Source organism: Sprattus sprattus (genome assembly GCF_963457725.1).
Source record: "Sprattus sprattus genome assembly, chromosome: 11".
Classification (NCBI taxonomy): domain Eukaryota; kingdom Metazoa; phylum Chordata; class Actinopteri; order Clupeiformes; family Clupeidae; genus Sprattus; species Sprattus sprattus.
The window spans coordinates 1,549,715-1,572,466 of NC_137909.1; the positions used below are offsets into that span (position 1 = coordinate 1,549,715).

The 22,752-nt window shown below is 42.5% G+C and overlaps 1 protein-coding gene across 1 annotated transcript in view; it reads left to right on the forward strand.

Moving 5' to 3' along the window:
* homer1 (homer scaffold protein 1) overlaps positions 1-22,752 on the forward strand; it is a gene marked incomplete at both ends in the record, with an annotated part of 67,218 nt that overhangs the window by 22,210 nt on the left and 22,256 nt on the right. The window contains one exon of the mRNA XM_080848211.1: positions 17,977-18,113. Coding sequence (XP_080704337.1) covers positions 17,977-18,113 — 137 coding nt within the window. The remainder of the gene's footprint in view (positions 1-17,976; positions 18,114-22,752) is intronic.

Here is a 22,752-nt window from a genome sequence, read left to right on the forward strand (position 1 = left end):
ATCCAAATACTTGTATCCGGCAGATGACCTAATCGTTCACCTCCCGACCGTCTTTGGATCAACGTTTCGTTCATCTGCCGGATATCGTTCAATGATTCGTTCTTTTGCCGGATATCAGTCTTTCGTTCAATGATTCGTTCTTTCGCCAACCGTGTCTGTGGATCTATGATTCGTTCATCTGCCGGATATGGGTATTTCGTTCAATGATTCGTTCTTTTGCCGGATCGTTCAATGTTTCGTTCTTTTGCCAAACGTGTCTGTTTCGTTCAATGATTCGTTCTTTTGACAACCGTGTCTTTGGATCTATGATTCGTTCATCTGCCGGATATGGGTCGTTGGATCCTTTTCCACGTGACCTGCATAGGCTCAGTACAGTCAGCTAGAGGAAACAGAAATGATTCGTTCTTTTTCCGACTGGGTCTCTTGGATACGGGTCTTTGGATCATTTTACGTGACCTGCATTCAACAAATCATTTCTGTTTCCTTGGCTTAGCCAATGCAACAGTCCCAGTTGTCCCGATGCGCGGTCATGAACGAGAAAAAGAACGAATCTTTTTTTGAGAGGACTCGTTACTCTCGAGTCGTTGTAAGGATTCGTTCAAAATGAACGAATCGTTCACGAACGACACATCACTACCCTACATGGTCAGCAACAGGAGATAACTCTTCCTTCACCTGTTGCCTGTTGCTCTACTTCCACCTGTTGCCTTCATCCTTTTTTTTCTTTTTGAAAAAGCTTCCAAAATCCTTAGTTTTTAAGTTCTTGCCTCAATGAAGTAGCTAGCTAACTAGCTAGCTACCATTAAATGCCAACAATGACGAGCCCTGTAACCAGTGCTCTCTCTGTTTCTCTTTCTCTATGCATACAAAGTGACGTACAGTAGATGAGCTCCTTAAAAATATACTTGTGTTTCTGATCAACATTATATGATTACACTATTTTTGAGGGCTTTAAAGGCAGTTTAGGTGATTTATTTCAGACATATTTTGTAAAAAATTGTACCCATTGTAAGGGCACTTCATCATTCTCGTATCTAAGAGTGCTCGTTGTGAGTTGGCACTGTAGGGAACCTCCAGTTTATCCTTTTGGATGGGCACCTATTAGGGCTGTCAAAATTGCTCAAAAATGACATTCGAATGTAATTTGGAAAAAAATCACGAATTCGAACTATTCGAATATCTGGTTGCCTATTTTATGCAGTTGCCGTCAATACGTCAATAATGCGACAAAACCATGGTTCAAATTAGTGGGATATATATATATATATATATATCCAGGGTGCGATTTGCCGGGGGGGATGGGCTCTGGTTTTTACATCCCCACCTCAGCTGGATGAATTTCATACATGGGGGGGATAACCCTCAATTATTAAAAAAACAATGAAAAAACAGACGGTTGTGATAGCGTTTTCTTACACTTGCTTACATCGCTGGCACTAACGTTCACCTTACCCGAACTGTCGGCATTCTCAGAATTCGCTGGCTTTGCTAATTTCCGTGTATAGGCTACTGCACAATGAATATGAAAATATTTGTTCACTGAATTAGCGAGTTCTGTCCAAAACAGTTGCGTTTCAGTTTCAATTTCGGTTTCAGTATTTCAACGTGAATGAGAGGAAGCTCAAGAACTGAGCGTCTAGCAGCGTTTATCATATCATGATAGACATATGCATGTATATGAAAAGAATTAGGCCTATGTATTGCTTGTTTTTTTTTCATGATAAAAAAAAAAAAAAAAACATCCCCCCCTCTGGTTTTTGGACAAATCGCACCCTGTATATATCCTATAAACAGCCCAGTAACGTGTAGGCCTAATCATGAAAAGCCACAACTTTGTATCGCTTGCATTTCACCACCACACCTGCAAGCGCGCAAACTATAGTAATCTGAAGAAGAAACCCGCTTCTGAATGTTACAAAGTATGCTACTGGTAACCTTCCTTGCTTTGCTTACCATTTATCGAGTAGGCCTATTAAAATCGATAAAGAAAAAAATGCATGTCGCCTACGTCTTCCACCATGCCAGCGAAAGGGCCAGCACAACTACGCACCGTTCGGATTCATGAAAAAAAAGCTGTCTCGGACTTTGCCGAGAACATTGCGTTACAGCAGCTTTCACCAACCAGACTACTAGCTCCCCTGAGCTCTACTTCGGATGCTTATTGAATGGCATAGCCTGTGTAAGTCCAGCTCAGAACAGTTGTGAATAAGAAAGAATAAATGTCTATGTCAGTTGTCTTGCACAGACAACCAATTGAAATCGCCAGGAACAAAAATTATGAACGTAGGCTATATGATTTTGTAATGTAGTGCAACCGTGGCTAAATTGCTGGGTTATTCTCAATGAAAAAAAAAACATTTGGCTATAAGAACGATCATCGCAAGCAGCACTGCTTCCCTGACATCTGCGAAGTGGGAAAGGGCTTTTCGAATGTGAGACAATTGAACTAAGATGGACAACTGCGCCTCACTGCCTTATTGTTTGCTAAGTGTGTCTCAGGATTTCTTTTTTCCCCCCGCAGAAACCAAATAAATCGGTTTGGGGAATTCCAGATATAGCCTACTTGCACCTAACCCACCCTATGCAGTAATGAAATTGGCTGAGACAGAGGCTCATTCACAAAGCAGATAGGCGCTTGTACCGCAGGAGTGTTTTTTCACATTCGAATATTATGAGGGACATCGCGAACACACAGAGGCTCATTCACAAAGCAGATAGAGGCGCTTGTACCGCAGGAGTGTCTTTTTCACATTCGAATATTAATATTCACGTTTTTGGATACTATTCGAACTCGAATTCGAACTTCGAATATTCGTTGACAGCCCTAGATATGACACCACATCACATGTTCTCCACTGGAGTGGCATCCATTAGGAAATGTACCCTCATTCTGACACATGTAGGAGTTACCCTATACAGACACCGCATCTCATTCTCACACATGGAGTACCCTATATAGACACCTCATATAGACATATATAGACAGGCCGGAAACCGTAAGGTGGCCGGATGATCCCCGACCAGTAGGGAAAATGTGGACGGGGGAAGTGGTAGATCACTGCTCTCCCATGCCCACATCCACGCTGAAGTGACCTTGAGCAAGGCACCTAACCCGATCACTGCTCCCCGGGCGCCGCCAAAGGAAGCTCACTGCTCCGGGTTAGTGTGTAACCTCACTTCACTGTGTGTGTGTCACTTCCCTGGATGGGTTAAATGCAGAGGTGGATTTCAGAGTGTGTGTGTCTACACCACCTCTGCCATAGAGAGGACTTTCACTTTTTTTCACTTTTCACTCATCCCATTCTCACACATGTTGGAGTTACCCTATACAGACACCTCATCCCATTCTCACACATGTAGGAGTTACCCTATACAGACATCTCATCCCATTCTCACACATGTAGGAGTTACCCTATACAGACATCTCATCCCATTCTCACACATGTAGGAGTTACCCTATACAGACATCTCATCCCATTCTCACACATGTAGGAGTTACCCTATACAGACATCTCATCCCATTCTCACACATGTAGGAGTTACCCTATACAGACATCTCATCCCATTCTCACACATGTAGGAGTTACCCTATACAGACATCTCATCCCATTCTCACGTCTGGAAAGGGCACCCTGGTGGCGGCAGGTATAGGGGCGGCATCGAGGGCACTTTATAATGGCACCCTTTTCCATTTGAAGGTCACCCATAGGGATCATCAAGTTAAGAACATTTGAATGGCAGTTTACATGGCACTGCATCATGTTTCCTCCACTAGGAGCACACTCATTAAGCCAAGTTATAGAATGTCCTTGCCCTAGATGGCACATCTTCATCATTTATTGCATGAAGGGCACCCTAAAGGGCACTTTAGCGACACTTTTCCAACCCTGGTCATCACTCAGAAGACCTATGAAGACCACGCAAGTTAGAGTGCTACTAAGTTTCAGACAATTTCACCATTTCCATGTGAGGTACCATACGTCACAGACTGAAGTGTCATTCGGTCAAAAGTCTTAGTAAACTGTAGATGTTAGTGATGAGGTTTAGGCCAAACAACTGCCTGTCGAGATTAAAATTTTCATTCAGCAAAACAAAATGTGTCATTCTGTAAACCGTCTGATCAGTGATGATCTGAATGACACAGACCTACTAGTTCTACTTGTTTGTATTACTACACTGATTTTATTTTATTATTTCTAATAGTTTTGAAAATTTTAACAGATACCTTTGTTCAACAAAAAAAGGGGTGCATGATCATGGCTGGATGGACCATTGTCTGTCACCATGGCAATGGAGGTAAATATTGAGTAATGAGGAGGCTACAGGATTGCACCCGAATGACACAGACCTACTAGTTCTTCTTGTTTGTATTACTACACTGATTTTATTTTATTATTTATAATAGTTTTGAACATTTTAACAGATACCTTCGTTCATCAAGAAAGGGGTGCATGATCATGGCTGGATGCACCATTGTCTGTCACCATGGCAATGGAAGTAAATATTGAGTAATGAAGAGGCTACAGGATTGCACTAGGCTTCCTCCAATGAATTTATATGGACGACATTGTCCATTTAATTGAGTTGACGATTCCCTTTGAAGATGCAAATAAGGAAGCCTTTAGAAGAAAGAAGCTGAAGTATGCAGACCTTGTAGCTGTAGAAAGGGAATGAGTTTGCTGAGCACACACAAGACCAGTGGAGAAAGGGTCAGAGGAGGGGTCTCAAACTCAGACCCCCGGGCCAAACCCGGCCCGACAAACGATTTTATCCGGCCCACCGGCTCCTCAGAAATGTGCAGAAAGTTCCTCAAAAAGTTGATTTTAATGGGCGTTTACCGCTGCCATTGGCAACGGGTTTTGTGCTTCTTATTCACGTCTTTCATATGATTCCGCAAGTAGTCCAGTCATTTAACAAAATGGAAACTGAATTGAAGTCAACCAGTAATGTGTTGCTATGCAACACCTGGGGCCTGATTTACTAAGATTGCGACTGCAGCTTAATCTGCGGTCGCACATTAACGCACTGTGTTTTTGCGCATTTTCCGTGGTATTTATCAAACCAGATCCGCGCTGGGCAATCTGTGTTTAATCCGCCCTATAGGGCCTGATTTACTAAGATTGCGACCGCAGCTTAATCTGCGGTCGCACATTAACGCACAGTGTTTTTGCGTATTTTCCGTGGTATTTATTTAGGAAGAGAAAATGAAGGTTCAGCTAAGAGGAGGTAAATATATTGGTTCACGTTCGCTCAATCACTGAACCTGATTCAATGTGTGCGCTGTTATATTGTTGTTCTGCCTGCCATCACCTACAGCGAGATGTTTAAAAGAACACGATTATAAAGAATATGCTATTGGTGGCATTAATGCATAAACTGTCTATTATAACAATATAGATGTGTACAAGGCGAGATTAATAATTTCTACAAGGGACATGGGTGCAATCAATGGTTCCAATTACGTTCGGAAAGTTTGCGATTTCAAAAAAAGTCCTGTTTGATGTCTCTAATTTCAGCTATGGCAGAGGGGAAATGTATTGACCAGTGCGCCGTAGCAATGCGTCGTGTACCTGGGTGAATATTTGGCTGAGTGAAGGCTGAGATATACCAACTGCTGATGCTAACTGTTTGAAATGATCCGATGCCAATATTTGCAATGTTGTCCGGAGTTTAACAACTGATGGAATGGAATGTGATCTCCGGTTGTAGGGTTCGATGTCGTCTCTGATCTGGTTCAGCAATTGAAGTATTGGGTGGCTGGTTAACCTTTAGGAACGTATTGTCACACCGGTGTGACAGCCTCTGCCTGTCCTTAAAAGAGTATTGTCACACGGGTGTGACTTTGAATGGAGAGACACGTGCGTTCCAATTGCAGCATAACAATGAGCCTGTGTGGGCCATATACTACTACTTGATCGCTAACGCGAGCCAACATTGTACACTCTGCCACCTTATCCCATTATGCCTCTCAAAATGGTTTTGTCACTATCATTCAGCCAACTAAGTCTATTTGTGTTATAATAATTGTGTAATTGTGTGCTCAAACTATACATAACAACGTTGGCAAGTATAGGGAAAACATGAGCTCCGGTACAGCAAAACAAGCTAACCAAGTGATAAAATATTCCCCGCAGGGAATTCATATATTACCCACATAATGGTAAATTAAATTTGTGATACATTTTTCAACGTTTAGTTAGTATAATATCATAGCCAACAAGAGCTCGAGATGAAATTCAGCATTACCGCGGGAATACACTGTACAAGAAATGCTTCACGTGCAATAACGTTAGCTTAGAAAAATTCCCCTCAGGATACGCATAACTTTAGCCTCATCATTGATGCACAGAAACTGCGCAGATACCTTTTCACATTACAATTGCTTGTCAGCCACAAATCATACTTGCGCATTATCACATATCAACATCTTGCAACAGGTTGAAAAACATAGCGACTGACAGATATCGGCATCTCATTCATGTATTGAAGACAGACAAGAGACAAAACGAGAGACAAAGACAGACAAAGAGAGAAAGCGACAGCAAAAGACAGACAAACACTTTTGAAGGGAGGAGGCGACAGCTGACAGACGAAGAAATTCGTCTCATCTTTACTGACGATCGAGAAGATGAGGAGGTGGAGGATGTGGAGTCGGACACCGACAGCTCGTCGGACGAGGAGCTGCCAGTTAATTTGGCAGCCTTGGAGTTGGAGGAGATGGATGACAGGCTGGACAGTGAGTTTTTGACAACCTGGAAACAGGGAAACATCACCCCAAGGCCTATCATTTTTACCGGGGATTCAGGTGTAATGAGGCAGCCTAGTGTAAACACGGAGGCGGGGTGTTTCAAGCTGTTTATGTCATCCTCCACGATGGCCCTGATGGTGGCTGAGACAAACGGCTATGCCCAGTCGCTGAGGGCTAAATTCAGAAATGCTGGGAAGTTAGCCAACAGGGTTGACACAACTGTGGCAGAGTTATATGTTTTTTTGGCTGTTTTTTTTTTTGCCATGGGCCTAATCAGGAAAAGTAACATAAGGGATTATTGGACCACAAACACCCTCCTAGCTACTCCGTTCTTTGGGACAATATTTTCTCAGGACAGCTTCTTACTTCTCCTAAGATGCTTTCATTTTTCAAACCTCCACTGACCCTCTCCGAAAAATAAGATCAGTTTTGACCCCTATTGTAAAATCTTTTAACCAAACTTTTCACCCCAGCCAAGATTTATGTATAGACGAATCCATGATGAAATGGAAGGGGAGGCTGTCATTCAAACAGTTCATCCCGTCAAAGCGCCACCGTTTCGGGGTAAAACTTTTTGTGCTTTGTGATGTCCGGACAGGATATGTCCAGGATATCATTGTTTATACAGGCAAATCCACTGACATATCAATTGTCACAGACTTGGGGATGTCGGGGTCAGTGGTGACAACTTTGATGCAGCCTTTTCTAGGGAAGGGACATGTACTATACCTGGACAATTGGTACAGCAGTCCCACACTTTTCCAATATTTATTAAAACAAAAAACTGGAGCATGTGGTACAGTTAGGGCAAACAGGAAAGGTATGCCTAAATTCACTGCTAAATTGTCCAAGGGGGGCCTGGAACATTATAACAACAGCGACATGTTAGCCACCAAGTGGAGGGACAAGAGAGGTCCATGTTCTGTCCACTGTCCACTCTGGGTCCATGGAGCTCGCGGGGAAAGTGGACTATGCCACTGGGAGAAATCTCACCAAGCCCTCCTGTGTGCTGGCCTACAATAAAAAAATGGGGTCAGTCGACAATCTGGACCGGCGAAACACATTTGTTGAGTGCCAAAGGAAGACCATCAAATGGTACTGGAAACTGTTTTTTTATGTTCTGGACGTGGCTGTTTTCAATAGCTATATTGTCCACCGTAAGCTGACAGGGCAGGATCTGACTTACCCCCGGTTCAGGGAGAACCTGGTGCACCAGCTGCTGGAGGAGTTCCACACTGCCAGAAGGCCCTCATGTGGTGGACGGCCAACTCTGGACACTCCACTCAGACTCTCTGCCCGCCACTTCCGTGCGTTCGTGTGTGTGTGCGTGCGTGCGTGCGTGCGTGTGTGTGTGCATACCTACATCTTGGGTCAATAAATGTTTCTGATTTTTTAAATCAATTATTTTGCTCTTGGAAATAATTAATTACTTTACACAGTTGTCACACTCTTTGTCATTTAGCATAACTTAACATTAGAAATACACTGATAAGTGATACCTGTGCACTCGGGTGTCCATGAAAAACCATCCGTTCCTGTCCAAGACCCTCCAGGCAGGCTTATGGAGGAGGGAGTGGAGCTGAAGGAATGAGGTGATGGGGGGGGGGGGGGGGGGGTCAGTCGTGACCACTTTGATTCAGCCTTTTCTAGGCAAGGGACATTGTACCTGGACAATTGGGGGTGAATAAGGGGAGGAGGGGTGAATAAATAATATAAATACTGGAGGGGGTGTAGGTAAGGTGAGGAGGGGTGAATAAATAATATAAATACTGGAATGGTGTAGGTAAGGTGAGGAGGAGAGGAGGGGTGAATAAATAATAGAAATACTGGAGGGGTGTAGGTAAGGTGAGGAGCAGAGGAGGAGTGAATAAATAATAGAAATACTGAAACATCACCCCAAGGCCTGTCATTATTACTGGGGATTCAGGTGTCATGAAGCAGCCTGGTGTAAACACGGTCGGTGTTTTCATGCTGAAGTGGTAAGGTGAGGAGGAGAGAGGAGAGGATGGGTGTTAGTAAGGTGAGGAGGAGAGGAGGGGTGTAGGAGAGGTGAGGAGATGTGAGGAGGAGAGAGGAGAGGATGGGTGTTAGTAAGGTGAGGAGGAGAGGAGAGGAGGAGAGAGGAGAGGAAGGGTGAATGAATAATATAAATACTGGACCGCTTCCTACTGCTCCTTAGATGTTTTCATGCTGAAGTGGTGGGGAGGAGAGGAGAGGAGGAGAGGAGGAGGTAAGGTGAGGAGGAGAGGAGGGGTGTAGGTAAGGTGAGGAGATGTGAGGAGGAGAGGGGAGAAAAACTCAGTGTCCATGAAGTGCCATCCCTTCCTGTCCAAGACCCTCCAGGCGGTGCAGGGTGAGGGTGGGCTGGCATTCTGGGACTATGCCATAGGGAGTGTGTCTGGAAAAGAATAAATAAAAAAACGGTCATTGTTCATGTGTTTGTGCATTTGTGTGCCCATGCCCACATGAGCACATAAATGTTATTTGCCTCTTTTTACGAAAAAGGTTAACGGTTTCTTAAATCAAAAAGTTTGTTCTAGAAAATAGTGACCAACTTTACACAGTTGTACACTTTTTGTCAATGAGCCTAACTTTCCCTCAAAATTCAGTATTTAGAAATTCAACCTAGAAACAAAATCACACATGTTTGACATTTACCATGTTCCCAAAATCTAAACTAAACTTCCTTCTATTTGAGATTCATTATAGTAGCTTCACAAAGTAATACACTGATATGTGACATCTGTGCACTTAAAAAATAAATAACCTTTCTTCTCGTTTGCCTCATCTGATTAGCTGTGGATTTGTGCTAAATAGGATGAGCTTGTCTTGTTGAATGGACGGAATGAGATGTTCACTTTCTGGATTATATTTTCACATTTATTTCACATCTAGCTAACTCTATTTGCCTACAATCTGTTTGACATTAATTATATTCACATCTGTATTGTTTTGCATCCAGAAGATTGCATTGCATTTCACACGTGTCATATTCCGCTAGCTAATATTCAGGCTAATATTCATTGCATTTCACACGTGTCATACTCAGGTAGCTAGCATTGCACTCACACGTGTCAAATTCAGCTAGATAGCTCTATTCATCTACAAACGGTTTGACATCGATTGTTATAGCCTAATTTACAACACTGATGTTTTCTGGATATCATAAAGAAATTAATTATTTGGTCACTTACCCGTTGCTCAATCCAAGTGAGGAAAATCATCGACTCTTTCTGGGCAAGGAGGCGATGTGTGACTGACTTACTGGTCACGACGTTTTCATCCCTAAAAGCTACGTCGTTACAATGACGTCACACGGTTGAGAGTGTACCACTTGTTGATTAGTCTAGGGGTTTGTACAATATTTTTAACGAATATACTACTAATAAAAACGACAAGATAGCAGATCAGATCAGGCAAACTCTGTATAATAATTTCCTTGCAGCCTTAACAATAACTGTAGAATGTTTCCCGTATAGAACATTCTGTAGAACATTCGTGAGGCACCCAGAAAAAAAACTCACCCACTGCGGTAGGTTTGTAAAAATAAAACCTGCGTTCTGAAAGGTTAACCTGTACCGTCTAATGATTTGTGGTTCGCTTAACTGAAAAATTCTTATACAAGTTGAAAAAAATATTTGTGTGCGCTGTCTCTGTCTATGTCTTCGCCTTGCTCTTATAACTGCTGCCATATCAACGTATTCAGACTCAGTGGAAATGCGCTTCCTGGTTAAGACGTGCTTTTATGAGGCAGAGAATTATCCCGCAAATTAGAGACGTGCGCCAGCTAGGCAGTTTTAGTAAATACCACGCAATACATCATTAGGGGCACTTACCTTCTCTCCTCCCATTAAATTGCGCTTTACGCCCACGTTCCACCCACGTTTCCGTGCCCTCCCACGTTCACACCCCCAAAGTGTTAATATGCGACTCTACTCAAATGCGCCCCCTTAGTAAATGCCGTTTTATGTTTACGACCGCTATTTTACGCCAGAAATGGGCGCAATCCTGTTAGTAAATCAGGCCCCTGGAATTTTAAAGATCTATCTGCACGAAGAACTATTTCTTAGCGGAAGTCACAAAATGGCAACAAAATCATTCTAAATAGGTATTTTGGAGGAATGTCTTGTAATGTTTTGACAAGTAACCAAATAATAAACAGGATTATGTACAGTCCAGCGGCCATTATCAGAAAATAAACCTGCGTGTCAAAGGCAAAAGATTCAGTGCGTATTTTGTGGCTCTGGGCGAGAGTACTGACATAAATGATAATGCTTAGCTCGCGATTTTTTCCCCGCTGTGTTAACAACCAGTTTGAAGTGACTTTGTAAAAAACAATGTAAGGCCGTACCACAGCCAAGGATGTATTTGAGAAACTGTGTGACGCAATAGAGCATGTTGGTCTGTCATTGAAGTCGGTCCGTGGAATAATACATTCATTTTATAAAATAAAATGGTCCATCTTTTTGCTGAAACTTTATTCAGATTTCTGCTTTGTTTTGTTTGTTTGCAGCCTTGTTAACAACATAAAAAAGTGGTGCAGTACAGCATTTTCTTTGAGATGTGCATGTATGAAGGAAAAAATATAGATGTAGTGGTCGATGAAGACATTATCCCACTATTACTGCTGTAAGTTATGTGCTATCAATGGGACAAAGTGATCCTAAAGAGCAACTTTAACAAACACCTTTATCCAAAGAGCATCTTGCATTGCCCCGGAATTGAAACTCAGGTCAGCCTCTTGCTACTTGTTATTCAACAACACTAACCATTTTACCACTCATCACATATGGTAGATTTGCCAACTCTAAAGTGGTATCTACAGTGTTGTGATAGGCAAGCCAACAAAAATCCCCCCCAATGACCAGACTGGACGCTTATCGCCCCCTTGGGTAATTTGAGTTTGAGACCCCTGGGTTAGAGTCTTTGTAGCTAAATCAACCCCATTGCTTCTGTTTAATCGTGGTTTCCAAGGATATATACTTAAAGGACCTGTTAGGAAGTTGTCCAAGGCTGCTGAAAGAGGTAGCCTAGGACTAAATCAATGAAACACAAACAAGGTGCTCACTTGACAACTCTGAAGGTATGTCTTTGTTGTTGCTGTTATTAAGTATATTTTAGTAGCAGTGTGATAGTGTTGGTCCACCCTGATGCAATAATAGATAATTCACAGTCTAGGTATTTTGGTTTGACCACTGGGTGAAAGGTTTGACAACTGTGGGAAGTCCCCAACCAATGGCACAAGGAATGTTATATCTTGTCCTGTATATAACTGGAAAAAAAACTCTTTGGTAAAGGATTTTAGTAATGAACAGATCTGATGTTCAGATACTTATTTATATTCATATTTTACTTAAGAACACAAAAGCTGATTGTGAAGAGGATGGATAAGGATGTTACGATGCTATTGTCGGAGAGTCTGCTTTTTTAATGTCAATAATATAATAATAATAATATAATATAATATCAATATTATAAAGTATTTCAGATCTCTTTCATTTAGGCCTATGAACGCGCGTGGAACTGGGTGGAAGCGCTGATTAAAAGACCTAAGTGTTCTGACGGATTTCGTGTGAAAACACCACTGTTATACTATATTATAACAGACCTCCATTTTAGGCATAAAGATGGCCGAGTGTTGTGCAGAACAAAGAGACATACAGACCAGAGGTTAGTAGTGCCAGCAGTGCATTTTTTCCCCTTTTTCTCAAATCAAACAAAATCCTGTCCAAAAAGCAAACCAACCAACAAACAAACAAACAAACTGGCCTCGATGGGCAACTAGCTCTACCAGGCTATATCTACAAATCCTGCTTACAGAGCTCTACTTCCTTCAACCTCACAGGAGTATTCACTAGGTTAGTCTAAGCCAAGATCCGATTAAGGCTTCGCCCCTCCCCAGGCAAAACCTCAACACCATAGATTCATCGTAGTCCCATGAAAACATTAATCACATCATAAACAGACACTTCATAGGCCCCTAGTGGTACATTCACCCCTGTTTGGATGGGACAGACATGCATGAACTGCTGCTAATAGGTTTATATGTTTCAACTTACAGTGGCGAAAAAATGTATTTGAACCCCTGCCGATTTCGCAAGTTTGTCCACTTGCAAAGAAATGTGGGATCTATAATTGTAATGGTAGGTGTATTTTAACAGTGAGAAATAGAATATCAACAAAACAATCCAGAAAACTGAATTTTATAACATTTATGTCTTTATTTTTATTTGATGCAGAAAATAAGTATTTGAACCCCCAAGCAAACAGCAAGAATTCTGGCTCCCAATGACCAGTTATGTGCCCAAGAAGCACACAGATTAGTCCTCATTAGATGTATAAAAGAAACCTGTCCAAAGTATCATACTTCACACCTTCAACCTCACCACCATGGGCAAGACCAAAGAGCTGTCCTAGGGCATCAGAGATAAGATTGTAGACCTGCACAAGGCTGGAATGGGCTACAAAACCATTGGCAAGCAGCTTGGTGAGAAGCATACAACTATTGGTGCGATTATTTGTTAATGGAAGCAACACAAAACAACTGTCAATCGCTCTAGGTCTGGGGCTCCATGCAAGATATCCCCTCGTGCGGTATTGGTGATCATCCGAAAGGTGCAGAATAACCCCAGAACTACACAGGGGGAGGGGGACCAAGGAAATCATTGGCAACACACTACGCCGTAATGGTTTGAAGTACTGCAGAACAAGGTCCCCCTGCTCAAGGAAGCACATGTAAAGGGGCGTATAAAGTTTGCCAATGAACACTTGAATGATTCTAAGGAAGATTGGGAGATAGGATGTGGTCAGATGAGACCAAAATCAAGCTCTTTGGCGTCAACTCGACTTGCTGCGTTTGGAGGGGGAAGAATGCTGAATATGACCCCAAGAACACCATCCCCAACGTCAAGCATGGCGGTGGAAACATTATGCTTTGGGGCTGTTTCTCTGCCAAGGGTACACGCCGACTCCACCGCATCGAGGGGACTATGGATGGGGCCATGTAACGTGGAATATTGGGCTTGAACCTCATTCCCTCTCATTGAAAATGCAACCTTAAGGATTTTGAGAGGATCTGCAAAGAGGAGTGGACCAAAATCCCTCCTGAGATGTGGGTAAACCTGGTGAACAACTACAAGAAACGTCTGACGTCTGTGCTTGCCAACAAGGGTTATTCCACCAAGTACTAAGTCATGTTTTGCTAGGGGTTCAAATACTTATTTTCTGCATCAAATGCAAATAAAGTCATAAATGTTATAAAATGTAGTTTTCTGGATATTCTGTTTCTCACTGTTAAAATACACCTACCATTACAATTATAGATCACACATTTCTTTGCAAGTGGCCAAACTTGCGAAATCGGCAGGGGTTCAAATACTTACTTTCCCCACTGTATGCTTTGAGCATCAAAATACAGAAGTGCTGCAGTAACACTGCACGCTACAGTTCGTTCAACAGAGAAAACATTTTCAACATCTGAATCGTTATTTGTGTTTTCATTGATTTCCTTCAAGCTTTTTCGACCCTAGACAGACTAATGTGAGGCTATAATTAAAGCATTACCTTCAACCAAACCATTTACTCTGGTGAGTCTTGCTGGTAACTTTAAATCACTTGCCTCTATTTGAGTTGTTTACCGTTACTAGGCAACCGGACTTGGCAAAGCCCTTTTGTGTTAGAATTAAAGAGAACAAATGTTTAGATGTAGAAATAGTTTTAAATGTGTTTTATTGAAAGCTTAATTTTGTCAGAATAAATTATTAACAAATAATGATTTGGTGCCATAAGCTTCATGTTAGGAGTGTAAAAAATAACCGATACGTATCGATATCCATTTTTAGGGTGTAAGATACGACTACATCGATGGGGGAAGTCCCGTATCGGTTTTAAAATTTCGTGAACTGGTCTTAAAAGTTATGAATCGGTTTACAAGCGTTTGTCCCTCCGTTTTTTTAAACACAAAACACTTGCTGGCCTGTTGCATTTGATCTCAGTCAGAACAATGACAGCCTGTCATTGGCTAAAGCCCGCATAGCATAAACCAATCAGGCTGTATTCTCAGTATTAACGCCAAGACCTGGAGAGAATGACAGATTACAACTCTCATTCATTTGAATGGCCAATGCTATGCTAGCTACGTTATTCATTTTCAGTGGCCAATGCTATGCTAGCTACCTCAGCCAAGCAAGATACATAGTTGTTGATTGCGTGTTTCTACAGACATCCTCGGATTCAAATAATTATAAAATAATAAATAGGAGAATATTTGTATCATTATCAATTATGTTTAACATTTAAAAGTCATGATTCTGAGACCAAGCCACAGTGGTGGAAGAAGTACTGAAGTTTAGTACTTAAGTAAAAATACAAGTACCCAGGAAAATAAAAGTGAAAGTACTACCACGACTATCCTACTTAAGTAAAAAGTACTTACTTTTAAATTTACTTTAAAAGTAAAAGTACTCACGCAATGGGTTGTCAATCTCTAGGGCTGTGCCATTTTGATAAAGAATGCAGATATAGCTACTGGTAATACTACAGAAGTCACTACCCAACATTTGTTTATAGGAAAGGTTGGTGTACTTATTGTGCTTACCCTCTGTAATACTTTTCACACTTTCACAAAAATACAAGCATGCTATTTTGATGCTATTGCTGTATGTCACCATGCATTTCGCTTGATAACAGTATAATATCATGTCAGTAACCGAATTAATAATCAAAAGTCAGGGACATTAACTTAGCATAGCAAGAACTCTGCTTACCTAGATATGCTACTTTAAATTTCGAATTCTTGAAGGCTAGCAACTCCTTTTTTTGAGGGAGACAGGAAACGCATCAAAACCTACACGAATCATTCTTGGGCCCATTGAACTCAAACATATCTTTTAAATAGGGCAGTGTGGCTCATTCAGGGCTCAGTTGAGGCTGACTCTAGATCCATGTTGAATAGGCAGTTGGTCAGGCTGTCTGTTGAATGTTTAGTATAACATGCAAGACTAACTAGTGCTGCTACCAAACGCACATTCTGCTATCATTGGAGCTTACGCCTGATTGGTTTAAACTTCCAAAACATTAACGCAATCTTTTTTTCTTTTTTTGGCGAAACTGTGTTCATAAAATGTAATGAGTAACGACACATATTGTAGAAATGTAGCGGAGTAAAAGTATAGATAATAGCTGCAAAATGTAGCGGAGTAAAAGTAAAAAGTATGCACTATTATTTTTACTTATGTAAAGTACAGATACGTAAAAATATACATAAGTACAGTAACGAAGTAGAAATACTTTGTTACATTCCACCACTGCCGAGTCATTGTGATGTCCTAACATAAATACAAGCACTTTTTTTAACACTGCAAATGGCAGTGAATAAATGAATAAGCACTAAACTCAATCGTGTGGATATAGTCATAGTGGAACAGAATGGACACTACATTCTGCAACAGTACCTCCACCTCTGCCTGGTGAAATTAGGTCTGAGTTTCAGAGGTTCCGCTAGAAAAAAATATTTCAGGTCAAACCGCTGCGTCGTCATGCCTTTTCACAGTGCGAACAGAACATTTTATCGTTACCTTCAACAGCCCGACACTTAGAGCTTTTCTCTGGTGGAGCTGGGCGAACATCTATGGCTTCAGGTATTACATGTTCATCCCTAATCAGACGGTTCACCCTCATCAGTTGCGTTTGTCCTCTGAAAAAAGCTTTTAAGGCTAGTCTGCTTGGCCATGTTAGATCCTTCTTACTCAGATCGCTCCTTGTTTATAACCGACGGTTGGCGCTTTATTTAAAATGCAGCATACGTGTTGTTTAATAACAGCAGTGCATGTTGCTTTATAGCTCTAAATATTAGGGTTATTCTGAAATTCCGATTGTGTTTGGGGGATTTTTTTTTTTTTTCGGACAACGGAAACGCAGCTGGGTTTAACGGTGCTTGCTTTGAAATGATTTTGATCAGTCTCTGAAGTTGCTTTCGCGTTACCTGTGTAGCATGCCCTTATAAAGAGCTGGCGGCGGGGTTTCTGTATGCAAGTTCAGGTGCATGAGAAAGCGCGTTCAATTTAGAACACATATCCAGGTGTTCATGAATCCAGTGGAGATCTTTTCTGAGGTTGGTATGAAGATATTTAATATGACACTCAAGATACTGTTCGAGAATGAGGTCCATTGTTTCCTCACAACTTAGTGTTTTCAATAATTGAACTGCATCGAATCGCATCACATCGCATCGAATCGTTTCGTACTGAATTGTTTTTTATCAACATGCATCTTTTCTTGTATCGTATCGTGCCAATGTATCGAGATACGAATCGAATTGTTTTTGTCATGAGAGATTTAAACCCCTACTTCAGGCCCATTCTTTTTTAATTCAATTGCCCCGGTCTTTTTCCTGCTGGTATTAACATGATGCAAGCAGACAATTCCTAGTATGGGAAGTCCAGCCCCTCTTCTTCCGGCCAATTTGATTTTACCTTCAGATTCAGTCTGGCGAGGCGGCTATACAAACTTAGTTCAGCATTGTAAGGATCCTTGGAGCCAATCACAAACTGGCTATTGGCTACCTGGCGCGCCATTGGCAGATTTAAACTATCCACGACTACGTAACAAAAGCGACGGCAAAGAGGGAAGCACAGCAAAACTTCGATACTGCTCTCGCGGCTGTCTTGGATGCTTTCAAAGGCAAGTTTTTTTTTCATAAAAAAATAGAACAGAAACTTGCCCTGGAACAATTCATACAGAAAAAAGATGTGTTTGCTTTATTACCGATCGTTGTATAGTATCGTTGGTCTGATTGGTTAAAGGAGTGTCCAATCAGTGACCTCCATTTAGTAGTTCGCCAGACTAACTGAGCAAATGAAATGCAGTGAAGGGAAGGGGAATTCCTAGACAAGACAATTCCCTGACTTAAGGTGCAAGTCTGAATGGGTACCTCCGACCAGACTCTGGATCCACTTCTGTTCAGTTCAGTTCAATCACAGAGGGTTAAACCAAATGATCATCTGAAGGCTCTTAAGAGCTGATAAACTGAAGAAATGCATGAAATGAAAACTCCCTCCCAAACTCCCTACTAGGGAGCACCCATTACCAACAGCGTGGACAGGAAGAGGTGCCAATGTAACCTCTTACGTGAAGACGTTTAAATGCAGTGAATGTCTATGTCTGTACAGATGACTTACCAACCGTTGAATATGTAATATGGATGGTTTTCTTGTTTGTTGTTGTTAAAGGAATCAGCCACACATGACCTCCAGTCACCTCTGACGCCAGAGAGCATTAACGGCACTGAAGACGAGAGGCTGATTTCTGATTCCACCCAGAACACAGACCTGCGGCCAGAGACCAACTCAATGCTCTTCCCCCACAGGTAAGCAGAGTGGCACAGAATTCAGCATGCAACTGCTGATAGTCTTAAGGTGCTTTCCCCCCAACTTGTCCGGATCTTTGGACTTTGAAGTTTGGTTTGAACCACAATAGCACGTGTGAAAGGTGCCTTGGACCACAGTCCGGACCAAAGTCAAAATTTGGCCAACCAAAAGAGGTGGTCTCGGTCTGGATCAAACTGAACTATGGTTCACTTTTTGAGGTATGGTTTTATAGGTAACTAGTCTTTGTACCATCCTCAAATTAATTTTGATAGCATATGGTCATGTGAAGGACAGATAAACACCCGTGTATTTCCCACTAGACATCCAGGATATGCACTATGTCCAAGGTCACTAATAGGCGTCATCCTATCCTGACCCGGACCTATAACCGATAAATTACTTAGAATAATAACATTTTTACTGAGTGTTTCTATTTAAACCGGCACTGGTTTAGGGGCCCAGGAAACTCACAGTACAATTGCATTAGTTGTAAATAATCTCACGTGGTTGCGCCTGCAGTATGGCCGCAATGATGAGATCTCCGTTGCTACTACCTAGCTTTTTGTTTGTTTTGTTATTGTTAGAAGTTTTTTTTCGTCCATGTTGCAGTGTCACTCATTCAGTACGACCAGCAGACACTTCTGGATATTAGATCGTCACTTGGAAAGGACTATTTTACAAAGTTTAATCCAACTTTCCAGAGTATGAGTTCGGACTGCAGTGGGCCATTTGTTTACCTACAAAACTGAGGAAGAAGAAACGTGGCCAATGTGCTGGAGTCCTCGTCCAAACTAGGAAACGGTATTTCAAACCTGCTTTGCCAACCATCCTACTTACTAACTTTCAGTCCATCGACAGCAAAATGGATGAACTTTATGCACGTATCAAATTCCAACGGGACATCAGGAACTGCTGTGTATTGGCATTCGTCGAGACGTGGCTCGTCCCGAAGATCGGGATTCAGCATATACCACCAGGACAGAACAGCTGATTCAGGCAAGCACAGGGGCGGAGGGGTCTGTGTTATGGTTAACTTTCTAAGGGCTACGAATATGGCAGTACTAGCATGTCACTGCTCTCCGGCCCATGAGCTGCTAACTGTAAAAATCAATCCCCCCTCCCCCCACAAGCAGATAAGGCTGCTGCTTTGGATGAACTGTATGGCATTATAAATGGTCTGGAGAATGTGCACCTGGGGGCAGCCTTCATTGTTGTTGGAGATTTCAACGGAGCCAATATGGAGAAAGTCCTGCCTAAATACCATCAGCACATAGACTTCTTCACACATGGAGACCAGACCCTCAACCAGCATACAGCATTTCGGGACAGTTACAAACCACTCCACCATCCTGCTTTTGGAAAGGCTGACCACTCCTCCATTCTTCTCCTCCCCTCATATAGGCAAAAGCTGAAACAGGTCAGACCTGTTGCATGGACAGTCCATAACTGGAGTGACGAGAGTCTGGCTACTCTCCAGGACGGTTTTGACACCACTGACTGCCTGATGTTTTGGGAGGCAGCCGATGGGGACATAAATGAATATACGGACACAGTCTTAACCTTTCAGAACGTAGTGTCACACCGGTGTGACAGCAGCCAATTTTCCGCAAAGACGTAGCGTCACACGGGTGTGATCGAATCTGGCGATACGAGAGTTCCAATAGCCGCGTAACAATTAGCCTGTGTGTGGGTTACTACTAACTTCGCTAACGTGAGCTAACATTGTACATTCAGCCACCTTCATCCATTATGCCTCTTAAAATAGTCTTGTCATTATTATTTCGATCATATGAAGGCTTATTATATTTGTGTGGTCCATGTCCAATTGTACATGACAAAGGCTATGTCTCCACGAGCCCGGTTATTTTTGAAACCATGAACAGATGTTCCTGGTTGTATGTCCTGTCCACAAGCAACCGCGTTTTTGGAACCCTGAAACCGTGGTTTTTTGAAACCGGAGTCCAGGGTGGGGTTTTCGGCCAGGGTTGGTTTCACCGGGTGCGTGTGGACACTGCAACCGTGAATGTTTTTCCCGTTTACGTTTACGTCATAGCTGCGAGCCTGCTTCACTTCAGCACGTACACAGCAATGACGTTAACAGGAAAAACACAGCAGCGGTTAGCAGAAGTTGACGTGAGCTCTTTCAAAAATGAAGTGGATGTTGTTTATTGCCATGCTGTCGGCATTATGTGGTTGTCACACGCAGTTGCTGCGCGCCATTGTTGTTTGTATTTGGTGATTTTCTTTTCCCGGTATCTTTTCATTGGTTAAAACAGCCTTCCCATTTTACCTTACATCGCAACTTATGGTTGTGGCATGTGTATTACACGTGCATTGTGTCACTTGGTGGCGGCTTCCACGGTTGCGTGTGTACGGAGTATTTTTATTATACCACTCCTGTGGACGCGGAGCAAAACTCCGGTTTCAAAAATAACCGGGCTCGTGGAGACATAGCCAAAGTTACAACGTTTGCAAGTATAGGGAAGACATGACCTCCGGTACAACAACACAAGCACAACAAGTGATTTTTTTCATGAAACTTTTATTAATCCACGTAGGGAAATAATGGTACATTAAATATACATAACGGAAAATAAAATGAGTGGTACATTACTCAATGTTCAGCCTAATATCATGTCAGCGACAGCTCGAGATGAAAACCAGCATCGCAGCGGGAAAATACCGTACATGAAATGCTTCACGAGAGTTGACAAGCTTAGAGGCATATTCTCCTCAGGATACGCATAATTTATGTCTCATCATTGATGCACACTAACTGCGCAGTCGATCTTTTCACATTACCTTCACTGGGCAATCACAAATCCTGCTTGCGCATTATCAGCGCACTCACAACATGCAACACATTGAAAAACATAGCTTCTGACAGATGGAGATGGACAGGAGGAGGCGTCAGCTTACTGACGAGGAGATTCGGGACATCTTCACGGCCGATCCTGAGGATGTCTTCGTTGATGCCGACGAAGATGTGCCTGAAACTGACTACTCATCGGACGATGAGCTGCCAGAAAATTTGACAGCCTTGAACGAAGTGGACGAGAGGCTGGACCTGGAAGACAGTGAGGTTTCATCATTTGAGTGGCAAACGGGAAATTTCATCCCAAGCCCAGTAAACTTTGTCAGGGGCTGTTCTGGTGTAATTAGGCGTCCAGATAATAACACGGAGGCAGATTGTTTTAAATTATTTATTACAACTTCAATCATGAACATGATTGTGGCCGAAACGAACAAATATGCACAGACCCTCAAAGAAAAAGTTAGCAATGGGAAGCTAGCAAAGTGGGTGGACACAACTGCCGCCGAAATGTAGTGTTTTTGGCAGGTTTTTTTTCAATGGGTCTTATTAAAAAATATAACATCTGAGATTACTGGACCACTAATCCCCTTTTTTCCACTCCTTCCTTTGGAACTCTTTTCCCCCAAGACCGCTTCCTCCTGCTCTTGAGGTGCCTACATTTTTCTCAGTCCACCTCAAACGACCCCCTCCGAAAAATTCGATCTATTATCACCCCAATTTTTTAATCTTTTAATGACATTTTTTACCCCTACCAAGACCTGTGTATTGACGAGTCCATGGTTAAGTGGAAGGGAAGGCTGTCCTTCAAGCAGTTCATCCCTTCAAAGAGGCACCGCTTCGTGCTGTGTGATGTCCAGACCGGGTATGTACAGGACATTATTGTTTACACTGGGAAATCCACAGACATTTCAATGCATACAGACCTTGGTATGTCGGGGTCGGTTGTCAGGACTTTGATGAAGACCTTCATCGGCAAGGGTCATGTACTCTATGTTGACAACTGGTACAGCAGCCCTACCCTTTTTCGGTATTTGCTTCGAAACCACACTGGTACCTGTGGCACAGTCAGACCAAACCGTAAGGGAATGCCCAGGTTCAAGGGGAAAATGTCCAAGGGGGACGTGGAGCACTTTAATAAAGGACAGTTGCTGGCAACAAAATGGCACGATAAGTGTGACGTCCACATGCTATCAACAGTGCATTCTGGGTCCATGGTTCCGACAGGCAAAGCAGACTATGCCACCGGAAGAAGTGTCAACAAGCCTGGTGTGTGCTCCAGTATAACCGTAAGATGGGCTCTGTGGACAACCTGGACCTGCGCAACACATTTGTTGAATGTGCGCGGAAAACCCTGAAGTGGTATAGGAAGCTTTTCTTTTATGTTTTGGATGTTGCCGTGTTTAATAGCTTTGTTGTGCACCGCCAGCTGACAAGGCAGGAGCTGACCTACCAAAGTTGACCTACCAAACTTGGCCAGCCAGCTAATTAAGGAGTTCCACACTCCCAGAAGGCCCTCATGTGGTGGGCGGCCCACGCTGGATGGCCCACTCCGTCTCTCAGCTCGACATTTTCCGACGCTGGTGACCCCGACAGATCAGCAGGGTGTGAAGACCAGGCGCCATTGTAGGGTCTGCCAAACGACATCAAGGCGTCAACAGATGCGGAAGGCCACCAAGTACATTTGTGTACAGTGTGACATTCCACTGTGTGTCACACCTTGCTTTGAGGAGTACCACACCCTCAAGCATTACTGACATTACTAAAAAAAAATGTGTGTGTACATGTTTGTGTACATGTTTGTGTGCATGCATGTGTGTTTGTGT